General features: G+C 33.3%; 1 protein-coding gene across 1 annotated transcript; it reads left to right on the top strand.

The window, feature by feature from the left end:
• Positions 1 to 2,015: 2,015 nt before the first annotated feature.
• On the top strand, positions 2,016 to 8,359 carry LOC144553445 (uncharacterized). Its single transcript, XM_078301619.1, has 10 exons — positions 2,016 to 2,302; positions 2,729 to 5,209; positions 5,522 to 5,629; positions 5,910 to 6,062; positions 6,525 to 6,688; positions 6,829 to 6,976; positions 7,062 to 7,184; positions 7,270 to 7,357; positions 7,459 to 7,804; positions 7,996 to 8,359. The coding sequence occupies exons 2-9, from the start codon at positions 2,855 to 2,857 to the stop codon at positions 7,611 to 7,613; spliced, it is 3,294 nt and encodes a 1,097-aa protein (XP_078157745.1). The 5' UTR covers positions 2,016 to 2,302; positions 2,729 to 2,854; the 3' UTR covers positions 7,614 to 7,804; positions 7,996 to 8,359.
• Positions 8,360 to 15,558: the final 7,199 nt, after the last annotated feature.

A 15,558-nucleotide genomic window follows, 5' to 3' on the forward strand; every position in this document is an offset into this window, starting at 1 on the left:
ATATGAATACATATAATTATTCGTATCGTATCCATATCCACTTCTGAAACTAAAACTATATTTTGTATCTGTATTAGCATTTGTATTTCTACTACTGTTTGTATCTGTATCTGTATCCAACTATCCAAAGTCAAAACATTTAAATACGGATCTGAATATGATCAGATGACATCGGTACTATTTGTATCAAATCATTTTCAAATTATATCCGGATTATACTCGAATTAAGAATTTTTAATTCCGCCGAACCGGATCCGAACTATTCGTTTGTCACTGTGCTTGTCACAGTTCATACGGCTGAGGTTGATGAATAAAAGGGTCTCGAAACTCATCTGATAAAAGTCAATGCTCGGATGTTTGATTAATCAAGCATTCATGCCCATTAAATCGAACGGTTGAGCCTCCATCAAGGGATCTGCTGAGCAGCTGGGCTTTTTCGCGGATTCAGCCTCGCCGTGGGCCCACTTTCAGTCGGGGCTGGGTCACCGCACCTGTTCATTAAAATTGGGTACTAAATTAAAGACTTTTAGGCGAGAAACTCATGAATTCGTATCCTCTGCATTAACTCAAAAGGAACCTTTTGAGTTAATGAACTTGACCATTCGATATGTTTTGAGATTCGTGCAAATCAAATCCGCACTAATATTAAAGATCCCCCTATATCATAAGTAGGGGCCGGATTGGCTCCGTTTAAAATCAAACGGTTGAGATTCATTAATTCAAAAGATTCCTTTTTGAGTCGATGCAGAGGATACGCATTCGCAACTCATGTGGGTCCCACTTTCACGAGACGCTTGTTTGCATGACATCATTAATCAGCTTGAGAAAGACATTTCCAACTTCTAAACTAGGAAAATTTTCGCATCTCCAACTTGAACCACAGATGTCCTTATAAGGACGATAAGTAAAATTATATAATTTAATATAGCTAATTATATTTTCTAATTATAAAATTTAACATTTTAGGAAAAAAAGGGTTAATGTCCATGAGGAGATACACTGGGATAGGCAAAGTTGTAAACACTAAATTGACTATTATAAGTAATTTTAAATGATTCGTAATTTTTTTTAAATTAATAAAAAAGTAAGAGAATTTATATGATATTGTTCAAAGCATAAAATATTAAAAAATAATTTAGGTGAGCATATATATACTTTTTTGGATACTTCATGATGCTAATTTTGATTCAAATTCGATCTCGATGTAAAATTCAGTGCATTGATTCTGTTTTATGTTGCAAGTAATATGCTTCTGTCATTGACAATAAATTTTAGGGAGTTTGTATTGTATGAAAATAGTTTTGTTTAGTTAATTTTTCTTGTTGATTTCCACTTTTGATCCTCAACAAAATGAACATTTTAGTTATCATGTGTTTTTTCTTGATATGTATACATTGCTTTTGACGTAAAATAACAACATCAATCATATTATTTTGTTATATAAAAAGTTGCATTTTTTTATCTAGAAAAGTCACATTTGATAATTTGTAAAGTACATTTTCATTATATTTGTTACAAATTTTATTATAAGTTTCAGAATACACATGATACTTGTCTTCTTTATACTAGAAAAACTAAAAAAAATATTTTTCTTCGTTTATTAATTCTTTATTAGCTTGTAAATTAGTATGACGTCACAATTGCCATAACTTTTACGTCCGTAAATTTTACGATTCTATTTACACGTAGCTCCAATAATTTCAATCATTTTTGTCGTTATAATACAACTAATTCAATCAATAATTTAGTATTGACTGAAACACACACCATACAATAATATTCTAAAAATTTAGAACAAAAAAATTGGTAAATATTTTAACAGATCACATTTGGCTTCATACAGTCCACAGATCACACGAGATTATATACTGAATTGCGCTGTAGCAAGCTAAAATAACTCTGTTAAAATATTTACCAAATAAAGGTCGCTGAGGTGACAAGTTTGGGAAGTGATAACAGCACATGCACAAAAATTAATTTATTTCCGTAAAGAGAGATAAATCCCTCACCTCACAGAATGACGCCACGTGTACCGGAACCTGGCATTTAGCCAGCGCCAGGGCCTTTGTGCCCCTCTCTCGCCGTAAGGCGAGCCACCACCCCATCGCTTGCTTCCCACTAGAGAGAGAAAGAGATCATCGAATTTAGAAAGTGTAAGAAAAAAATAAAAGAGGAGAGAGAAAACGGAAAAAAGGTACTGGAGAGATATCAATGGTGATTTTTCTATAACGGCATAATTCTGATCGAATATTCTCTCTTCGCCAAGTTTTCTGGAACCTTGTCCCAACTCGCGCTCTTTTAGGTCGATTCCCTCTCTCACACTCAATTTTTTGTTTTGTTACATTTTTGTAGGTATTTTATTTCTTATCGCTTCTTAAATGGGAGATTTGTGATTTTGGATCGTGGTTTATTTGTTTCTGATTGGAAAGGAATGATTGCTGTTCAATTTGTTAGGTGTTATTCTTATATTATTTTTAATCGGGAAGGGTTTTCCAATTTGTGATTTTCTCTTTTGGTTTGGTGCAGTTGTACTCTATACACAAAAGTTCTCCTCTTCTGATTAAGACATCAGTTTATTGTTTTCTAGGTTTTCTTCCCTCGAGGGGTTATCTTTTAGGGTTCTTCAATTAAAAAAGTAATTCAATGGCATATATTGATTCTCCTTCTCTGTTTCATTTCACCTTGTATGTGATTCATTTTTTAAGATTTAATTCTTATTTTTCTGCAGGAAACCTGAGAGGAAAGCTTGCTTCTTTGTTTCAAGATCCTACCATCGTGCAATTGTTCGATTAAATCCGAGATCATCAAGTGATCTGAAACCTCAGACAGATTCCTCAATGTGGTTAAACCATACATGAAACACATCCCATCTAAAACAAATATAATTATCACTATCATTAACCACTCCAAACTATCACCAGAGATGGACGAAAACTCGCTCGTGTCTGCCTCTGGACACGTTAACAATGAGTCCGAAGACCAACCTCGTTTAGCCAAATTCCTCTGCAGCTTTGGCGGGTCAGTTTTGCCGCGCCCACTTGATGGTCGGCTCCGGTATGTGGGTGGTGAGACCCGTATTGTAACAGTACCTCACAACATTTCCTTCTCTAACCTGCTCCAACGCATGCGTGAAATTTTTGAAGGCGCTGATGTAATAAAATACCAGCAACCTGACGAAGATTTAGATGCCCTCGTTTCGGTTGTTAATGATGATGATGTCATCAACATGATGGAAGAGTATGATAAGCTGATCTCGAGTGGCGAGGCATTTACTCGGCTGAGGATCTTTCTCTTCTCTCAGAATGTTCTAGAAGGGGAAGCTTTAAATTCCCCGTCAGCTGTCTTTGATGTATTCAGTGAGAGGGAGAGTGAAAGGCGTTACGTGGATGCATTAAATTGCTTAACGGATCCTAAATCGGGTTTGAACTCTCCCGATATGGAAGGTTCTGTACATGGTAATATAAGTTTGAGGCACCTGAATGTCCCTAGACCGTCAGTATATGGCCCAAAATTCTCTGACGTGGATTCTCCTTACAATGGAGCGGGCCCTTACTCTCCCAGGTTACACAACCCACAATCCTACGAACTGTTTAGAGACAGTCCCTTTGGGGCAGAGGATTTCAATGAGAAATCAGGATATCCCGGAAATTTCTCACGTGGCGACCATCCTGCTGACGCAAATGGCACTTGCTGTGAGCATTGCATCCACACACTATACCACCAAAAGAGCGGGTGTCACACACCAGATGCCTGTTATCTGGAGCCACCACACCGTTACTATACAGGTCATGGACACAACGGGTTTAACCACCAGTGCGGTGAGTGTTACCATAATAATCTGGAGAGTAATGATTACTACAATTACTATCGCAGTGATGCACATGGTCATGATAGGACTTGGGCCCCACATAATCAGGTTAATTACTGCCACGACAATCCGAGAGTGAATAGGGCACCTGACCCATTTACTCCAGATGGAAGTAGAGTTAATTACCCGTACCAACAAGGAAACATCCACGATCTGCATGACAATGCACGCTTTTATAACCCCCAAGTTGGTACAGAGGATGGTACCAATGATATACTTCATAATACACCTCAGCAAGGACAGAACCCCCCTCAACAGTATAATCAAGCCGCTATGTATAATTTGGAGAGTCTTTACCAGGTGCCCCAAAATGTGCCTCCCATACCATCTCTCAGGCACAAAACCCAAGTACATATGCTTGCAAGTGCCAATCCAACCCTGTATGAATCCCCTAATGCTGTTGGTGTCCATCCACCTTTTGTTAGGGTTACTCAGGATGGAACCCCTAATGGCGGCATCAACCCTTATTTTGTTAGAATTACTCAAGAGGGAACCCCTAATGGAGGCCTTAACCCTGTTTTTGTTAGAGGTGCCCCAGGTGGAAACCCTAATGGTGGTGGCATGAATCCAATTTTGGTTAAAAGTACCCAAGAAGGAACCCCCAATGGAGGCATCAACCCAGTTTTAGTCGGAGGCACCCCTGATGCAACCCCCAGTGGTGGTGGTATCAAACCAAGTTTCATGATTGGTACACCAGAGGGCAGCCCCAGGATTTCTGGCGCTGTTCCTTTTGAACGGATTGCAAGTCATTGGGTTGGCGCTCCTGAGAATTGTTCACAGAAAATCCCCGGTCTTGATACCTATGCGGGCATTCCAGATTATGGCCAACAGCCCGGGTCTAGATTGAATCCGAATTTTCCCATCCCGGAAAATAGTCCTCAATGCCAGATGGCAATTCCTGTTGTGGGTCCCCTGGTTACCGGAACTCTGGTTACTGAAACTGCAGTTACAGGAACTCCATTTACTGAAAGTCCAGTCAAGGAAACTCCTGTAAGTGTAAATCCAGTTGCCGATAATCCGATTACTATAGCTCCAGTTACTGATGATTCCTCTAAGAAAAGCAATGTTCTGTCTTTTGGGCCAGTTAAGTCTGAAAATGAACCTAGTGCTTTGTCAGAGCTGCATAAGGTGGCAGTTTGTGGAGAAGAAAAATTTACCAAAGAAGGGACCCATGGTGAGAACCATGTGATACAAAATGGGGATGCATCGAAGGAAGGAGGTAGTCTTCTCAAGCAATTAGCCGAGTCGATTAAGTTGATCCCTTTAGAAGGTGATGAGGCTGTGGGACCCATGGAGAAGGCTAATGATGAGGATCCCAACTTGCTTGAAGTTACATCTGAGGTCAGTTACACGGAACTGTGGAAGTATGAATGCATGAACGTATAAATTTATTTTGTTTTGGTCATGTGTTCGCAGTTAGAGAAAGAATTGATCACATATAAATCAAACGGTGCCTAAGAATGAGGTTTATTTCACAATAAGGCTGGATCTTTTTTGTATGTTTTTTGGATGAATAGTTTTAATATTTTATTTTAAATACAAATCTGTTATAGAAAGGCTAATTTCCAAGAGTACTAACTGAACTTGATTTACTTCCAAGAGTACTAATTGAAATACCAATTGTAATATTAAAATTGTATACTAATTATGCAGAATGGAAACATGGATCTTGAAGTCGAAAGAGAGAGCACGGAATCTGATGGAGCTTCTAGAATTGAATCAACAACTGCTGAACAAGAAGCCCTTGACAAAGGCCTTCAGGTTCCTTCATACATCATACAAGCACTATGAGGAATAACTATTCAGTTTTGTGCGAATCAATTTTCAAGCAAGAACTCAAGTTCTGGCAAAAAATTTTAATTATTTGTAGGGTTCATAAAAAATGTGGTCACATTTGAGTCTATGTAAGATTAGACATTCTTTCTTTTTAAATGAAACCAACTGGTGTTGTTAGAGTAGAGCAAATACACAATACCCTTCATTTATTTCATCCTTATTTTGGCACATTAATTTATTTTCCTCTTTTTGGTATTGTGATTAGACAATAAAGCATGAGGATTTGGAGGAGATAAGAGAGCTGGGGCATGGCACGTATGGTGCAGTGTACCATGGCAAGTGGAGGGGGTCAGACGTTGCTATAAAAAAAATCAAAGCTAGCTGCTTTGCTGGAAGGCCTTCGGAGAGAGAACGACTGGTATGACCTATTTTTCTCATCATATTTTTTTCTTGCTAGTCAGATACAGTTTTTAATGAAAATATCATATATGCTCCTATTAAATAAGGAATAACCCTACATATGTTCAGAAAGGTGCATACAGCTTGCATAACTTTGCTAGAGTATTTAAAATACTTGAATTTCCCCTGTTCTATTGATCAATTATATAGAACCAGTGCGGAACATGGTTAGTTTGGGTACTCGCTAAGTTTATGTGAAAAAGATGTGGTCATTCTTATGTTCTGTAAGTGCCAGTTTCATGTTTTAAATTGGGTTGGAGATTATAGTTACGGTTTCACTGGGGTATATATTTGTTATTGACATTTTGCAAGTATTTCATATTTTGGTATCATATTGGAGTGGAAGAATCTACATTTAAGTCTTGATTGGGCCACTCATTGACCTATTACCTTAATAATTTTTACGTACTGTATTATGCAGATTGCAGATTTCTGGAAAGAAGCTCAGATTCTGGGTTCACTGCACCATCCAAATGTAGTTTCTTTCTATGGTGTGGTTCGTGATGGTCCTGATGGTGGCCTTGCAACCGTTACGGAGTTCATGGTCAATGGATCTCTCAAGCAATTCTTACTTAAGAAAGACAGGTAAAGTATTCAAAAAAGAATAATTGACGGGATCCAATGATGTACTACTATTGTGTCTATCACCTAGATCTTTTCTAATATGTAACTACTAGTTTAACTATATGATTTATTTTGTTTTTTTTTCCTTTTAAAATGTTCAGGACGATAGATCGCCGTAAAAGGATAATACTTGCCATGGATGCAGCTTTTGGTATGGAGTACCTTCACAGCAAAAATATAGTGCACTTTGATCTCAAGTGTGAGAACTTGTTGGTCAACATGAAAGACTCACAGCGCCCCATTTGCAAAGTATGTTCTCTCTTCCCAAGTTTGTTTCAATAATCTTTTTTTGATTGTAATATTAGTTTATTCATTATGAAAATTTCCTTTACAGATCGGGGATCTCGGTTTATCAAAGGTGAAACAACATACTATGGTGTCAGGTGGTGTTAGGGGGACATTACCCTGGATGGCACCTGAGCTTCTCAGTTCAAAAAGTAATATGGTAACTGAAAAGGTAAAATTAATCTAACAAGCAATGAGAAGATATGAACTGCTATTTTATTTGTTAAAAATGTATAACGTGCTCAATACATTTGTAGGTTGATGTATACTCCTTCGGGGTTTGCTTGTGGGAACTGCTTACTGGTGAAGAACCTTACGCAGAAATGAAGGGTCATGCTATAATTGGTACAACATTTTCATTTTACATGGAACTAGGGCTCTGTGATCCTTCTTTTTTCTTTTTTCATTGATGCATTTTGTTTTCTGGTGTATGTCAAAAAATTTAGGAGGTATTCTGGATGATACGCTACGACCACAGATCCCCTCGTGGTGTGATCCTGAATGGAAAGCTTTGATGCAGAGTTGCTGGGCCACTGACCCAAATGAGAGGCCCTCTTTCTCTGAAATTATACAAAAATTGCGTAAAATGGCTCCTAAGTGATTTATCTTTTAGAAAAGGATGATGATGAAAACTTCACTTTTAAGTTGATGTTTTCTTAGCTTTTTTTTTTGCCTTCACTCTTTGGCATATATTTTGTTCTTACAGTCGACAGAAAAAAAAAAAAAAAAAAAAATATGGTTGTACAGTGAAGGACATCTGCTATAGATGGCATGCGTTAGTATTCTATATATGTAAGTCAATTTCCTTTTCTTAATAAGTGAATTGTGTGTATTTTATTCTTTGGTCCCTAGAAATTCCATTTTTACTTGTTCCCTTCTAAAATCAGTTATGACAAACTAGCTTTCCTAACTTGACACCTTAATGTATAAAATTAGACCTTAGCAACAAACTACTAATATAGATTTCGTTTCTGATGTTACAGGTTGGTAGCAATTAGAGAATTTACCGTTTGCTGGAGTGGTTGTGCTATAGAACTTATGTATCGTCGGGGTGAGAACTGATATGTACTCTGTGTAAATAAATTTTGGGGCATATACATCCTTCCACCGGGAGCTGACGGTGCTTTTTTATGAAGTTCTTTTTGAGACTGGATGCAGTTTTGTTATTTTTGCTATAAATTGTGTCCTGCGAAAAGGAATTAGTATGTTATAGGATTATGTTGTTTGTCATAAGTTAGCGAAAGTATGTCAGATCGATATATGAAGGTTTAGCAAGTAATAAAATGTCATCATTCATGGTGAACATTTGACTATCAATATATATATATATATTCAGGATTATTTTTATTTTTAGCTTGTGGAGTAAATATATTTCTTTTCCTTTTATTTTACCCCTCGTATGTCTACCAACTGCAACAATTTTTATTTATGAAGAATCTTGTTAGTTTCAATGATTTGAAGGACTGAATTCTTGAGGTACAATTCAGGATAATATTGATAATTATTTGAAATAGTGGTCACCAGTTTCATTAAAAACTAAAGTCCCGGTATTAGTGGTATTACAGGAATCAGAACCGAGTTTAACTTTTCAAGAAACTAACTAAAGAGATCATATCACCATCTAAACTTCTAATAATTTTACACTTTCTCACTGAAAGATAATTCAATTTATATCATTTCGTATTATCCATAAAATAACTTCTCTCAATAATTTCACTAGCTAGCCACCCCATAAATACAAAGTAAGTTCTTTTAAGAATGTTTACATGATTTAGTCTTCCTCATAAAATGTTAAGGGCCTGTTCGGATGCCTATAAACCTACAGGAATTCAAAGGATTTTGAGTCCAATAGAAAAAAAATTCCACTGCACCGTTCAGTTGCATATTTCTACAGAGATGTGATTGAGTTTTGTTCCCATTTTTGAACCCAACTCTTTGTTATTTGGTGGAAACAAAAAAATTTGATCAGACTGCATTTTTTCTTTCCCAAATGTTATTGTTCTCTCTCTTCATTAGACAATATTAATCCATGGCAATGATGACATGATGATATTTATTTTATTCTTTAGATAACATGGTTGCTACGTGAGCATACAAAACAAAAGTTGTGATATCATCTCTATTTTTTTAGATGTAATAAATATTATGTTAAGTCAACAACTTTAATAATTATGTTTGAACATTTATTAATTATATATGTATTTAAACAAATTACAAAATTTAGACTTTATTAAATTGTTTATATTTATGAATTTAAACAAGTTATTATGCATACAAACTATAACAATTAAATTTTTTCACATAATTTAATTTTCTAATTATAAAAGAACATTGTCACTGTAAAAAATATAATGTTTTGTTATTATTTTAATATCATTATTGAAAAATCATAATTATTTATATATAAAATCATTATAAAAAATCATAATAAAATATAAACGTCGATCCGTTCAAGTTGGTTTCCATATTAAATTGTGCTTGGAGACCAAATTTTACTCTTTTAGAAATTTTGTACTATTGTTTTGTAACTTTTGAAAATCACTGTTTTTCATAAAATCGTGGAACATAAAAAATCAGTGATTTTCAAAAATTCCAAAAGAATTGTAAAATTTAGACAGAGAAATAAAAATCAGTGATTTTAATTCAATGTTGATTCCATTATTTTTTCTTAATCATAGTAGTCTTTAAAATTAGAAATAAAAAAAAAATCTTCTGTATAAAAATTAAGTCAATGTTGATTGGTTGTGGAATATTTTTTCTTAAATACCTAATAAATATCCATCTAATGTCCAATAAATACAAGTTTTTCCCGTATATATTGTTTCTTATTTTAAATAGGTGAATAATTAAATAAAAATACATGTTTTCATCATAAATCAAGATTTCCTGCAACTAATCACACGGTACAACTGAATACTCATTTTAGCACATTTCTGTAATCAATCCGTACCCATGGGTTTCCGTTTTTCAAAAGTGGATTCTCATCCCATCAAATCTCATCTTGTGTAATCCCATGACAAACGAACACGCTCTAAATGTATAACTGTAATTTAGTGATTATAAATTCATTTTGTAATACTGAAAACTTAAAGAGTTTGAATCTAGATCACCACACATTAGACATTTTACATTTCATTCACCTCAATTTAAATTTTCTGGTTCCAACCCTGTTCACTATGTACTGCTGTTAAGTGATATATAAATTTGAATTAAGTCCTAGAGTTGTTGTACCCAAAGGTCGAGAGTTCGATTCCCCCTCACGACTTCGCAGCTTCTGCGAAGATTTTCAAAAAAAAAAAAAAATTGAATTAAGTCCCATAACTTGTGCATACATTTTTTTTGCATATATAGAAGCGATTGTTGTGCTAAAGGGACGATGAGAAACATCCAATCTAGAGGAATTTACTCTGTGAAGCAATCTATTAGGTCATCTAATGCTCTCCAAGTCAAAACAAAAAAAAATGCTCTCAAAGTCAAAAAGTTTGTCGGGTTACCCGTTAGTTGAAGCTGTTACCCAGCATTTTTTATAATAATTTACAGCACAAGCTGTTGTTACATAAATCTTAAGAAATCTCCCTACTTTGAACAGATCAGATCAAGGTTCTACCAAAGCATATATGTGATGTGAGCCCACGTAAGATTGTATTTTTCAATATTCAAAATTCATGAAGGATTTGATGGCTAATGTTTATTTTTAAACCACACACTAAAAGAAAAACTAAAGCATATTTTTTTTCATTATTCTAAACCAATCAAGAATTCTAATTAAACAGAGAGTCTAATTAGGTTCTTCGTTTATAATGTTATTATGAAAATGGTTTTAGTGCCACAAGTTATCACAATTTTTTTTAAGTTAATGTATAAAAATTTTAAAAATTAATTTGATGAATAATACCTCTATTTTTTCAAGATCCACATGCGGAATCACAAGTCCAAGTCCAGATTAGATAGTTGGAGAATGGATACCTAATGTCAACAGCTCTTTTCTTGACAATAATCTTGATAACAAATTAAAAAAATATATAGAAAATTTTGATAATAATAGTAAATTTATAGGTGTGATTAGATGTCTATATAGTCTAACAATAATAATTTTCATGTATTATTTTAAGTATTGTTTGATGATAAACAAAAAGCCGTTAAATTTCAGACCGTTAAAATTTTAAGTCACTTGATATATGGTGAAACATATGTCAAATCTCATCATTATGTATAGACATGAATATATAGTTAATATAGATCATGTTCATAATATTAAATTTTAAATTATTTTTCTAAGATTATTGAGATTGTTACAATAAATAATTGTCATTAGTTACAGTAAACATCAGCTTTTTTTTTCCTTATTGTTTAGATCTCTTTACACATGTAAAACATCTTCATAATTATATTGAAAAGATGCAATTATTGCCTCTAATTAATTATATATTAATGATCAAACTTTTGGTTGAAACAAACCCGGGGACCTAGTGTTTAGATTATTAATTTTAAATTTTATATTTCAAATGTTTGACTTGGAGTTTTCTACTAATTGTTGTTCCTTTTTTAAGAAATTATTTTCTGTTCTTCTTTTTAGCATAAAGCTTGGATTTTGAAAGGATTTGTCAGCTAAAAGCAGCTTATTACCAACCAACAGTTGCACAAAAACTATTTTAGAAATGTTTGGTTTGCTTGCAAAGTCAAATCATAAGATAAAAAAGGTGTTACATGTTTATTTTACATTCCCTATTTGAAGCAAACTCTATGGACCTAAGAGGATGTTTGACAAATTAGGTATAATTATAGATTATAAAGTGAAATAATACTATAAAAAAATATTGAAAAGATTGAAGAGATCTGTTATTCAACTATGATTGCTGTTTTTTTCTTCTTGGAATTTGCATCTTCAATTGGTGACAAATTGGATGGAATTTGTAATGAAAGGCACTTGAATTAGACCAAAATAAAGTTGTTAGGAGAGTATTTTTCATGCTTAGATGATTGGTAGATTTATATGTTAAGTGTGCATTGTGCACAATCTAAACTAAAAAAAAAAAGGATTTCCATTTCTTTCAATTAATTTAACTTTGATGGTAAATGTTTTCGGTGAAATAATCAAACCGTAAGGAAAAGGGAAAAAAATAAAAACAAAAGATGAAATTGAACCCGAGAGAGAATAGTTGGAGCCAGTGTTGTAAATAACGGTATGTGTTTGTTGAACGGACATGGTACCATTAAACGATTAATCGGGAATAATCGAGAATAATCGGCCAATTAATTGAAAAAAACCGTAATGATTTGATCGCCGCCAACGAATAATTGGCCACTTAATCGGCCTAAATGGCAACTGTTTTTTACAACACTGGTTGGAGCATTGCCAGTGTATAATTAATAAAACCCAGTGTTGTAAAAAATGTCCGTTTAGACCGATTAATCGGCAATTAGTCATTAGCGGTAATGAAACTGTCATGAATTTTTTCGACTAATCAACCGATTATTCTCTATTATACTAATTATTCCTGATTATTTTCGATTAATCACTTGATAGTATCATGTCCGTTCGACAACTGCATACCGTTATTTGCAACACTGATAAAACCATCAGCCTAGGCTATGAGCTAAATTCAACTCAATTTGTCAAAGTATAGACTTTTTTTGTTTACAATTTCAAAACTGTTTCGTTTCGTTTTTTTTTTTTTTTTTTTTGTTGTTGTCAAAACTAGTAGTCAAAAAGTAATGAACGCATGGCATGCATGATCCTTCTGGAATAGTTACTTAATGGTTAATTATTCTCAAGCAATGCGTATTGCGTAACTTAGTTTTATCTTTTAATAAAATAGAGGATCATGTGTCAAATTTTTATTGGAAGTCTCTTATTTTTTTAATGTTATGATATCAAGCGTCGGTTACGTAGACAGAGACTATTCAAGTATATATATTCTAAGAACAATTCCCAAAGCTAAGAGCATTCTGGTTTAAAAAAAGGTCTTTTTACCGACCCCTAATTATGGTTGCAAAAAGTTCGTAGTTCGTGATTTGATTTGAGTTTGATTCGGAAAAAGTTTGTAATTAATTCGATTTGAAATTAATTTATTTTGAAACAAATTAAATCAGTTCGGTTCGAATCTCATTCAAACTCAAATTTAAACTGAGTATAGTTCGTTAACTATTTAGATTTGAATCTCAAATAATGCAACTAATGATTTCAACCATTCAATTTTTAATAATGCATAAATCAAACTTATATCAGAGTTCAAATTTTTTAATATATTGGCAACTTATAATGGAAAAATATTTCAGCAGCGTAACAAATTAATTAACAATGGAAATAAGTTTCATTTGACTAGGTCCATGCCATGATTTTAATCAATCCAATCACGTAAAAGGTAAGGAAATTTTAATTGGACTGGCTCACAATTCATCAGTGTGAATTCGTAAAAGATAAAAGGTAAAAGGAAACTACGTGAATTTTGTTCCACGTGAAGAAAACTAATACATAAAATACTGGTGGCTGTCAAAAAGAATCCAGAGTTCGTGATTCGATTTGAAAAAAAATCACAATTAATTCGTTCGATTGAAGTTTATTATGAAACAAATCAAATCAGTTCAGTTCGAGTCTTATTCGTAAACTCAAACCGGAATAAGTTTGATTTGGTTCGATTCGTTTGCAGCGCTACCCCTAATCCACCTGCCACAATAAAATTTTCAGCTTTTGTTCGAAGTTATTATTTTATATCTATATTCTATGACTCAATTCAGCTTTATTTTTCCGATTTTTTTAAAAATATCCAAAAAAATAATTTATTTTATTAAAAATAACCAGGTTCTAAGTGGAATTTTAAAAATACTCAGGCCGCAGATTTTTTTCCGCGCTCCGGAATTTTTATTCCGGGCCGCGGAAAAAATATGCGCTCCAAATTTTTTTTTTTTTAGATTTTTTTATTCCGATTGTAGATTTTTTCTGCGGCCCAGATTTTTTTTTTAGAGTTTGGAGAAAGAAAATATATGTATAATATATGTATATGTATGTATATGTATATGTATATATAATATAATATATGTATATGTAATATATTTATATAGAGCTGGGCTACGGTGAGTTGCGAAGTAAAGCGACTATTTTACTTCACGCTCATATTTTGTGATTTTAAAGTTCAAAACGTAGATCCGAACCGTTCATCTTGTTCTCCATATTGAAATGTGCTTGGAGACCAAATTTTACATTTTTTGGAATTTTTTTACTATTTATTAAGCAATTTTGAATGCCGCTGATCTGAGGGTTCACAAAATTTTACTGTTTTTTACTGTTCACAGCAAAACAGCAGTTTTCAAAAATGCTTAATAAATAGTAAAAAAATTCAAAAAAATGTAAAATTTGGTCTCCAACCACATTTCAATATGGATTAAATATCTAACGGTTCGGATCGGTCGTTTGGGCTTTCAAAATAAAAATACGGCGTGAAGTAGAAATGCATTTTACTTCACAACTCACCGTAGCCTATCTCTATTTATATATGTATATATAATATATGTATAACTCATTTTTTTATAATATATGTATAATATATGTATATATAAATATGTATATATAAACATCTATAACTTTGGCTAGGAAAGTCTAATTTGCGCGTATGAGCACTTTTCGGAAAGGGGAGAACGAGACGGATCCGATTTTGCACGGTAGTACACCAGGCATCATTGCATCGGAAGCATCAGAATTTCAAAAAAACGTCGTTTAGTGCCTCAAAAACTCAGTTTAAGTTTTCGTTCAACGGTAGACGTACAACGATCGGTATTTTGTTTAGTATAATTCATGTTTTTTCTAGTGTAATTATTAATTGTGGAATTTTTTAGTTTGCATGTAGAGTAATTTAGTTTTTTGTATAATTATATTATATTATATAATTATACAAAAACCTTAATTATATATAATTATATGTAATTATATTATACATATATTATATTGAGGAGGGATTGGATTACACCATTTTTTTGGTGACACCGGTTACACCCTATGTTTACAAAGTCCAAACAGTTGATCAAAACCGTTCAACTTGTTGGATATGTTAAAATGTGCTTGCAGATCAAATTTTACATTTTTCTGAATTTTTTTACTATTTATTAAGATGGGTAGAAAAATTCAACGGTCTGAATATAGCGATTTTGTTAAATACTTAATAAATAGTAAAAGAATTCCAAAAAATGTAAAATTTGATCTGCAAGCACATTTTAACATATCCAACAAGTTGAACGGTTTGGATCGATTGTTTGGACTTTGAAAACTTTGAAAATTGCGAGTGTAACCGGTGTGACCAAAAAAATGGTGTAATCGGATCCCTCCTCTATTATTATATATATACATACACATATATTATACATATATTATAAAAAAAATAAACCAAACCATAGATATTTTCTTTCTCCAAACTCTAAATAAAAAAAAAAAATTCCAGGCCACAGAAAAAATCTGCGCTCGGAATAAAAAAAAATCTAAAAAAAAAAAAAATTCGGAGCGCAAATTTTTTCCGCGGCCCGGAATAAAAATTCCGGAGCGCGGAAAAAATCTG

The sequence above is a fragment of the Carex rostrata genome, chromosome 4 (assembly GCF_964058835.1).
Source record: "Carex rostrata chromosome 4, lpCarRost1.2, whole genome shotgun sequence".
NCBI lineage: Eukaryota > Viridiplantae > Streptophyta > Magnoliopsida > Poales > Cyperaceae > Carex > Carex rostrata.